The 9,322-nt window shown below is 39.7% G+C and overlaps 1 protein-coding gene across 1 annotated transcript in view; it reads right to left on the bottom strand.

Moving 5' to 3' along the window:
• Positions 1-758: 758 nt before the first annotated feature.
• Positions 759-9,322, bottom strand: part of LOC140549425 (antigen WC1.1-like) — a 29,728-nt gene continuing 21,164 nt past the window's right edge. The window contains exons 24-36 of the mRNA XM_072673067.1: positions 8,985-9,299; positions 8,531-8,854; positions 8,050-8,404; positions 5,923-5,963; positions 5,301-5,690; positions 4,863-5,021; positions 4,638-4,733; positions 3,306-3,356; positions 2,739-2,801; positions 1,941-2,003; positions 1,779-1,841; positions 1,625-1,687; positions 759-1,296 (exon numbers count right to left, since the gene is read on the bottom strand). Coding sequence (XP_072529168.1) covers positions 1,178-1,296; positions 1,625-1,687; positions 1,779-1,841; positions 1,941-2,003; positions 2,739-2,801; positions 3,306-3,356; positions 4,638-4,733; positions 4,863-5,021; positions 5,301-5,690; positions 5,923-5,963; positions 8,050-8,404; positions 8,531-8,854; positions 8,985-9,299 — 2,102 coding nt within the window. The 3' untranslated portion in view covers positions 759-1,177. The remainder of the gene's footprint in view (positions 1,297-1,624; positions 1,688-1,778; positions 1,842-1,940; positions 2,004-2,738; positions 2,802-3,305; positions 3,357-4,637; positions 4,734-4,862; positions 5,022-5,300; positions 5,691-5,922; positions 5,964-8,049; positions 8,405-8,530; positions 8,855-8,984; positions 9,300-9,322) is intronic.

Below are 9,322 nucleotides of genomic sequence, written 5' to 3'. Positions count from 1 at the left end.
ATACTTTCATGTATTAATACCACCATGTACAGAACAGGTACTTTGAATGGTACCTTTCTGAGATCAGATTCTGGAAGAGTCTTGATATTCAGATTATTTTTTTTACTGTAAATTCCTGTGCTCTTTACTGATTACCACAAGGGGGCAGCACACCAGAGCCTGATCAGACTACACCCAGTCCTAAGAAAGCAATAATTGCTCGTTTTCTCCGTAACTGATCCCACACTTGACTATTGGTCTTCCTGCTTGGGTCCTGCTGTCCAGAGGCTCAAAACTGCTCTCCATTGTGCTGACTTAAGTTTTTTGAAAATGAGGGGGTGGACAGACCACCATCATGTGGCCAGAGAGAAAGCTAAGAAAGAATGTTATGGGATGGAACTGACTGTATACAGTCTTGATCATTTTAACTGGGATGAGTGAATTTCATGAAAGCACCCATGCTGAATAAAGTTGATCAAATGTACTGAAGACATGCTTATAAACACAAACATGATCCCAAACTATATTTGCTGTATTTATTTTAAAAAGTTAAAATAAAATGATTAAACTAAAAATGATTAATATGAGAAATAGAAAAAAATAGTTTTGTTTTCTTTACAGTTTCTGTTCTGCACAGAGCAAAACATCCCTTTCAAGCTCCACATACAGAATTGAATTAAAGGTTATAAATACAATCTTACAAAGGAATAATCAGCAACATTATTGGACTGCAAATTGCCAGTGAGAGAAAGCCAGAAGCTCTTTTCTTATAGTGTAATTGAAGTTCTTAATTATATTAATTGGTGGCTTAATTTCTCAGTGTGAGTACTACACATGTCTCTAACACACCAGTGGCTCTGGTGTAAATAAGCAGCTCATAAAAAGGAATATTTTCTCATCTGTCCATCATTTGTTACTTTACCCTCTTAAACAGAAAAATGAAAATAAGTAGCCCTTCAGTTCAAGAGTTTTATCCTTGAACTGTAATTAAACATTTTGTCAGCAAATGGATTTTCTTATAAAATCTCTCAGCTAAGACTTAAACTAACTAAACAACTTCTAATAGAAAACGTTTTAATAAAGATAAAAATGTAAAAAAGCTTCATCACTATTTAAACGCTTTCTGTGTTTGGCCCTAATCCAGTTAGAGATGTGTGAAGCTAAACACTGTTAATAAAGGAGGAATTGGGATCTCTAATCATTTGTTGTGTCTGAAGAGGTTGGAATGTAATTTCCTGAGGAAAGACAGTGGGTGTGGTCTCTCAGTCACATGATTCATCTCTGTCTGAGGCTCCTCCTCCTCCACTTCATCATAATCTGTAAAATAAATACATTTTAATCTCTCTAATCTTTTTTAAACTAGAATAATATTCAACAGTATAAAATGAAGCACTCTGTAGGTTCTGTTTAGCGATGTAGACGCTTCCACAAACTGCTCTTAGACTGCACAACTAAATATGGCTGCACTTGTAAAAAGAGCAGAACTCTGCCTCACATCACAATAATGAAGACACTGGCATTTCTATCATAAGTCAGAAATAATGGAAACATGTTTTTTCAGACTTCCTGTTCACTTCATTTAACTCCCTCACTCCACTCTACACACTCATGTACATCTGAACCAAACACAAGATTAGTCTCTCACCTTTAACCCCTCCTACATCCTGTTCAGCAGTGATGACATCATCATAGTCCTCTGGTGTGTCCACTGCAGCAACATGAGAAGATCAGTTATAAGAATAAGAAAGATTCAGATTGTTGAAGTTTGTAATGGTTTCTCTACATGGATAAAATCTTACTGGTCTTAATGGTGGAGTTTGGTTCAGTGGGAACAGCATCATCATAGTTATCTGACACGTCTTCTGTCAGAATGTAGAGAGAAAGCTCATTAAATCAGCATCAGTATCATCAGTGACTGTGTTCATGCTGGAGATTACAGTACTGTTACATTACAGTCATACCTGTTACATCAGCTGACCTCTGATCACCACCGATGACATCATCATAAGTCTCAGCTGCTTCCTCTAAACCAAATCACAGAGATAGAGAGGGTGAAGGCTGTCAGGGGCTTCCTTTGAGACATTTATTATGACTTTATAGTTTTAATCACACCTGCTTCACTATCAAGGATCTGTCCAGTAGTGATGACATCATCATAGTTCTCTCCTAGGTCCTCTTTTTCTGCATCACCTAAATCAAATAAAAGCAGACTGTCTTTATAACCAGGGCATCAGATTTTTACACTGTAGTTTAATGTAAAATCAAATCAGGAGATTCATTAATAAAATAACTCACTTATCAGACCACTGGTGATGACATCATCATAATATTCCGTCTTTACTCCAGTCTGAGACTTTTCTGGAAAAACAGAAGAAAGTTTATTACTTTTAACTACAATAACACTCATTCAGAGAGACTAGTGTAACAGTCAGACCTTTAGAACCTGAACTTTCAGTAGAGTGATTTGGGAGCTCCAGTCTGACTCCATTAAGATTAAACAGGAAATCATTTCTATCAGACACTTCTGATCTAGAGATGAATCCAATCTTACAAACAAACTAGACTCACTATTAAAGACAGCTTCACTCTGAAGTAGAAATTGCATAGTTGTGAAACAGCCTGAATAGAGATTAAAGGGACTAAATGTATGAGTCGTGATTCAGATATTAAATTTATTTTATTTTAAATATTTCTAAATGCTGATTGTAAAACTGGTGAATATAATTAAGTTTGACACACACATGCTCTGATCCTCTTACCTGAGAGAAGCTCCTCATCCACATCCTCATACCCTGAATGCTGTTCCTCAGAGAGGAGACTTCCTGTTACAGGAGATCAGAACAGTCATGAAACCCATTCAGAATGCAGAACCTCCCACAAGCGTCTTGCAGCTGTGATCAGTGTGAGCAGATTCACACACATACACACACACACACTCCAGGTCTGCCTGACTTCAGTAGACTCTTTTGTGAGCTACAGTCAGTGACTCCATTAATATTATGCAGGAAATCATTTCTGAATCTTCTGATATGAATCGATTCTTTAAACAGAGAAAGAAACTCGACTCTCTATTAAAGACAATTTCACTCTGAAACAGTAAAGAACTACAAACACTACGACAACATCACTTAAAGCAGCACCTGGATCGAGACTAAAGAGACTGAGTGTATGAGCTGTGTTGTAAATACTGGATGTGTCTAAACTCTCTGGGTAGAATCATGACTTAACAAACATGTATTTATAATGAATTCTCTGAATTTCTAAATGCTAATATTGGTAAAATGATCAATAATGATCAATAACAGTAATAATAAAAATCCTCTTACCTGAGAGAATCTCCTCATCCACATCCTCATATCCCTCAGAGAAGATACTTCCTGTTAGAGGAGATCAGAGCAGTCATGAAGCGCGTTCAGAATACAGAAGCTCCCACAAGCCTCTGAGTGGTCAGTGTGAACTGCACTGCTTTTACACAAATTAATATCAGTCCATCCAGGTCCATAACCAAGTGACTTAAAGTCAGTGACTTCATTTGGTCAACCATTCATTCACTAAAAATGACAACAGGTAATTCAGTCTTTTGTCCCCTAGACACTTCAGCCAGACAGCTGATCAGTCAGTAACTTAGTAGACCACTTGCCACCTGTCACTTATTCAGCCACTTACTCTCATCATTTGGTCAGACATTTGTCCTTTTGGTCACTAACTTGATTATTTGGTCAGTTACTCAATAATTTTTGGTCACCTGGTCACACAATTATTCACTTACCTGGTCACTTGGTCATTTTCATGATCACTTGGTCATCTGTGACTTTTTATCATTTGGCCACTCCATCTCGTCATGTGGTCAAGCACTTGATTGGTCAGTTGGTCATTTTTGGATACTTGGTCATGTGGTAACACACTTTCTTGATTACATGGTGACTTGAGTCATTTACTTTTTGTTATACTTTCAGTCACTATATTATTCACTTATTCAGTGAATAAGTCTTATATGATTGGCCACATTTTGGTCTCATACACACACCCACACACACACACAGACACACACATGCAAACAGAAAAAACACAGGACTTCCCCAGCCAACCCTCACACATGCACAGTTATAAGAATTTCTAACTCAGTCACTAACACATGCACACACACACACACACACACACACACACACACACACACACACACACACACATTACACTTCCATTATTACATTATTACATTCATTTGTCCTGTCTGTAGTCACATGGTCAAAATTCTAAACAAAATTAGCCTGACTTAGTCTGCTGTAGACTTCTGCAACAATAGCTGGTAATAACCTATACTGAAACAGCTAGTTCATGTTTCTAAATGTTCAGTTCATTAAAACACTGAGAGTTGTACAACATGTTAGTTGCTAAATAGACCAACCACAACCATTTCAGCTAAGGACTTCCAACGCTGAATGCATATGCCAAGGGTGCATGGCCAGGGAAGACATTAGATATAATGTGATTAAGAACATGTGGCCAAATGATGAAGACCATAGAGATTAAAATAGGAATACGCATTGTTGTGTTTTTCCCCTTCTGTGTTTCTTATTGCAAGTATCTGAAGAATCAGTAAATACTTTACTAACTGTAATACAATAAACCTCCTGTAGAAAAATCCATAGATCACTCACTCCGCTGAGTTACGTCATTTCTGTTGGTGATGTATTTGGGGTCGATCTCCTCATAGATGTCCTCAGGCAGAGTCTTCTGCCTCCTCTTAGAGAGCACTGTGAGAGAGACAGAGAGAAACATGGAGTCAGTTCAGTAGAAGAGAAGACTGATGACAGACTGATGGACTGATGGTGTTTAGAGAATGTACAGAAAGTGGATTGTAGATGATCTCTGAATCTCCCTACCTCTCCTGAACACTCTGTTTTGGTTAAACAGCACAACCAGAAGCACTAAGGCCAGGAAGAGCACCGTTCCCAGCACCAGGAGAGACACTGGATAGATGTAGGGAACAGCTGGTGGAAGAGTTTGTGGAGGAGGGTCTGTTCTCTTCACTGTTGGAACAGCTGGAAATAAAAACACAGAACTAAAACTGTGTAGATCTGAACAATCTATTCACAAATAAAATGATGGCAAGACAAAGAGAGTACCTGTGGAGGTGTAGGTTGTTGAGGGTACTGTAGCAGTAGTAGAAGTGGTAGGAACAGCTATGTCTGTGTATATAGAAACAAAACACAAAAACAAACACGCACTTTTAACAGAAAAGCCTTTGGTGTAAATGTGTAGTTCTAATTGTTTTTGCCTAAAATTTACTCTTCTGAAATTATACTATAAGATTTTCTAACACTGAAAATTGATTGAATCTGTCTTGCAGATTAAGAATACTGTAATTTTTTTTTGATCCAGCCGACTCCTCTGACCTTCACAGATGACTCCAGCGTCCTGCCTGTGGAAGCAGTCAGGGTGATTCTTCAGGGAATGAGGACAGTCCCACAGGTGAATCTCATTCCCGCTACACTTCACTCTGTTCAGCCAGATAGCTCCTCCACCAGGACCAAAAGCAGCGCTCCCATTAGCACTCAGCGCGGGCCCACAGCCCATCTGCCTGCAGACCACCTGAGCATCCCTGATGTCCCACAGCTCATCACAGACGGTCCCCCAATTAGCGTTATGATACACCTCCAGCCTCCCGGAACAGCTTGTTTTCCCTCCTGTCAGCCTGAGAGGCAGGTGTTCTACATCACACACATATGCACACACACACACACACACACACACACACACACACAAGTCAAGTCATTAAACTCAACAATACAGCTACATGGTGTAAAACTGAATGAAACTGTTAATAAAACAGACTGATTCAAATGTCTCTCATATTTGTGTAAAGAAGAAGAGGAGTGATGGTTGTATCACTTGTGATTAATGCTGTAATTACTCTTTTATTGATTATATCAGTGTACTTACTTGAGCACTGCTGCTGATGCTGATGGGGAGATAAAGAGCATTTCAGATGGCTTCTTAAAACACCAGGTTTCTCCTTTTCTTTGAGAATGTAAAAGCAATTCATTCATCATTTTACACATGAACCTGCATTACAAAGGAAAAGCCCCCAAATAAGCCCACCTAAATCTACATATCAATGTAATTTCACATTTCTACAGCATATCTTAGAACGAAAGAAAATATTTTTAAACATATTTTTGAATTTTTTTAATTTGACACCATATGCCCAAATATTTGTAAACGTCCCTTTAATTAAGTCCACACGGCAATAGTGCATAATCTAGCAGAAAGCATTCCCTGGACAGCAGAGACAGAAACAGAATAAACTTGTTTTTAATAATTGTGATTTCAGAAGAAAAAATGAATGATCAGGTGGGTAAATACTTTTGTCTATATAGTGTAAGTTTTAAGTATTAATTGTTCTATTTTATGAAACATTTTTTCTTAATTTTCTTTTTCTTACATTTTTAACAGTGCACAGAATCTAAAAACATTATGTTCATCATTATGTATAAAATGAAGGCTTTGAGGACTACAGGGTTTGCGTGGCCCCTCAAAATGAGTGTGTTCGCAAAGCTCTGAACACATGCCGCGCGAATTTCAGACCTGGAAATCCGAAAGAGTATAAAATAGTCAGCGATGCTCTCTATAAGACCATTAAGGAGCCAAATGTGAGTACAGAGAAAAAGTGGAAGCACAGTTCAGCTCCACCAATGCTTGAGGACAGGAGGTACAGAAGCTTGGAGACCAAAACCAGTCGGTTCAGAGACAGCTTCTGTCCTTAAGCACTTAGGCTGCTGAATGAACAATGGCTTGTGGACTGTGGACCTCATCTGTACTATCACACCTCCTCCCCATACAAACACACTTTACACTTTACTTTACACACTTTTCACAAACAAGACTTTACCCCACCCACACTACACCTGGATTCACACCCGTTCAGTGTCTTTTGTAAATAATGGAAACATTTAAATTATATCGCACTGGTACACACCTGTACCAGTGCAATATTGTAAATAGAGTATGTATAATGTGAATGTGTGTATAGTATAAGGTAATTTGTAAATACTCTCTAACACATTTCTATTTTTAAATATGTTCTTTTTTGTACTACTGTGAGGGACGATGTTTTTTTTACTCACCTTTACACCTGTGTAATGTGTCAATGTGTAATGTGTCAATAAACGTGATTTGATTTGATTTGATTTGAGTTGATTTGAGAGTGTATGTAGGAGTCAGTGTGCATGCAACTGCAGAATGGACACACAGTGTCACATTCTCCTTGGTTCTCTTAGTAGTGAGCAGTATGAGCAAAATGCATATCACAGTATTTTTAAGTTGACTTGAAAACTAAAAAAATTACTTTATCAAAACCCAGATTCAAACCTGAATCGGTTCATTTGTCCTGTATTTTTCTGATTCATGTTGCATCATGGTTCTGAAGGACCATCATATCACTACTCAGATGGAATGACAGTAAAATAAAAGCCTTTACTTGATTCTCAATCTGCATTCTTGCCTGTACTTGTGTCCTTGTGGACTTCTGAAACACTCATCAGTAACATCCCAAGTTCAACCTAGAATTCATTTCGCACATACTGTTGCAAAATTGCAGAAAGCAGAATGCAGACTTTTACACAGTAAATAACAGAAACAGTCTAAACATTCTCCTCAAATCAACTTACTAAATCACTGCAATTGTCCTACCTGAGCAGGTAATGCTAGTCACTTCATTGGTGTTATCACACTTGTTCTGTCCCCAGGGAGAAGATGGGCACTGCCACAGCGTGGAGTCATGTTTCCTACATTTCACATCATCCAGCCAGTTAGGAGCTGATTCCACTCTTGCTTTGGTCGAGGACTCACTGCCAGTTCTTCCACAGTTCAGCTCTCGACAAATTAAACTTACTGTTTCTTCATCCATCCCATTTACACACACATTCCCCCAGGTTCCATTGTAGAACACCTCCAGATTCCCCTCACAGCCCTTAGTGAGTCTGATTTCCCTAAACTCTGGTGGGAGAAAGAATTATACTGAGTCTAATGTTAAGTCTCTAATTAACATAATTAAGAAATTTATTTATTATGTAATTTATTCTCTCAATGGTGTTACCTGAGCACACAACTCCTACATCATCCTTGTGTCCACATTCACCCTCACACAGCTGATATCTGCAGTTCCACAGAGACGCCTCATTCCCCTCACACTCCACCTCATTCAGCCATATGGGTCCAGTTACAGCTCCAAAACGGGCTGGTACCAGAGCACTGAGGGCCACTCCACACTGCAGCTGTCTGCAGACCACCTGTGCATCCTTAATATCCCACAATTCATTACTCACTGTCCCCCATGAGCCACTGTGGAACACTTCCAGCCTTCCTGCACAGTCTCCCCCAGACCCAACCAGTCTGATGGAGCTGTGGACTTGATTAACCTTATCTACATTCCACACACACACACACACACACACACACACATACACACACAGTCATTCACAGTATTGAACGAACAAATTGACAAAATGCCACTGTATCCTTTTTAATAATTTTCTACTGTTACACTTACTAAAGCAGTTTATGTGAAGCTGTTTTCTGGAGCGGCAGCTGACTGCTTGTGCACTGCTGCAGTTCCCTAGATGAGCTTCACTCCCAGAACAGTTGAAACCCGTCACACACATGGAGCTGTGTTTAGAACTGGATGGAGAGGAACTGGAGATGCTGCGTACAGAGCCACAGCCCAGCTGTCTGCAGACCACAGAAGTCTCAGACTCACTCCAGGAGTCCAGCAGAACTCTCCTCCAGTCCTGCCTGAAGTACACCTCCACCTCCCCCTCACACTCCATCCCTCCAGACAACCGCACTCGCCCCTCATGAAATGCTAGAGAGGAACCTGAAGAGGAAGATAATCACTTATCTTAAAGCCTTTCTGCTTGTTTGAGGTGATCATTGTCTCACAGTAGAACAGTGTTCATTAACACAGAGTTTTACTCCAAGATACAGTGAACCATTTCAGATCTCACCACTGCAGATGACTCCAACATCCTGTTTATGAGAGCATGCAGTTCGACTCCATGATGAAATGGGACATTTTGACAGATGTGTTTCGTTCCCCTGACAATCAAACTCATCAGCCCAGATCCGGTCACTCCCCTCCCCAAACCAGTCTGACCCCAACACAGCCACAGCAGTCCCACACTTCAGCTGACCACAGAGGACACTGGCAGCTCTCATATCCCAGCTTACATCACACACTGTGCCCCACTCACTGAGGTACTGGAGCTCCACTCGACCAGAACAGGAGTCTGAGCTGTTCACCAGTCGAGCCTGAGTGTGACCTGAATATACAAATGAAAGCTTA

Source organism: Salminus brasiliensis, chromosome 2, assembly GCF_030463535.1.
Source record: "Salminus brasiliensis chromosome 2, fSalBra1.hap2, whole genome shotgun sequence".
Taxonomy (NCBI): Eukaryota; Metazoa; Chordata; class Actinopteri; order Characiformes; family Bryconidae; genus Salminus; species Salminus brasiliensis.
Note: the sequence above shows the minus strand (reverse complement) of the source record. Positions and strands in the feature narration are given on the sequence as shown.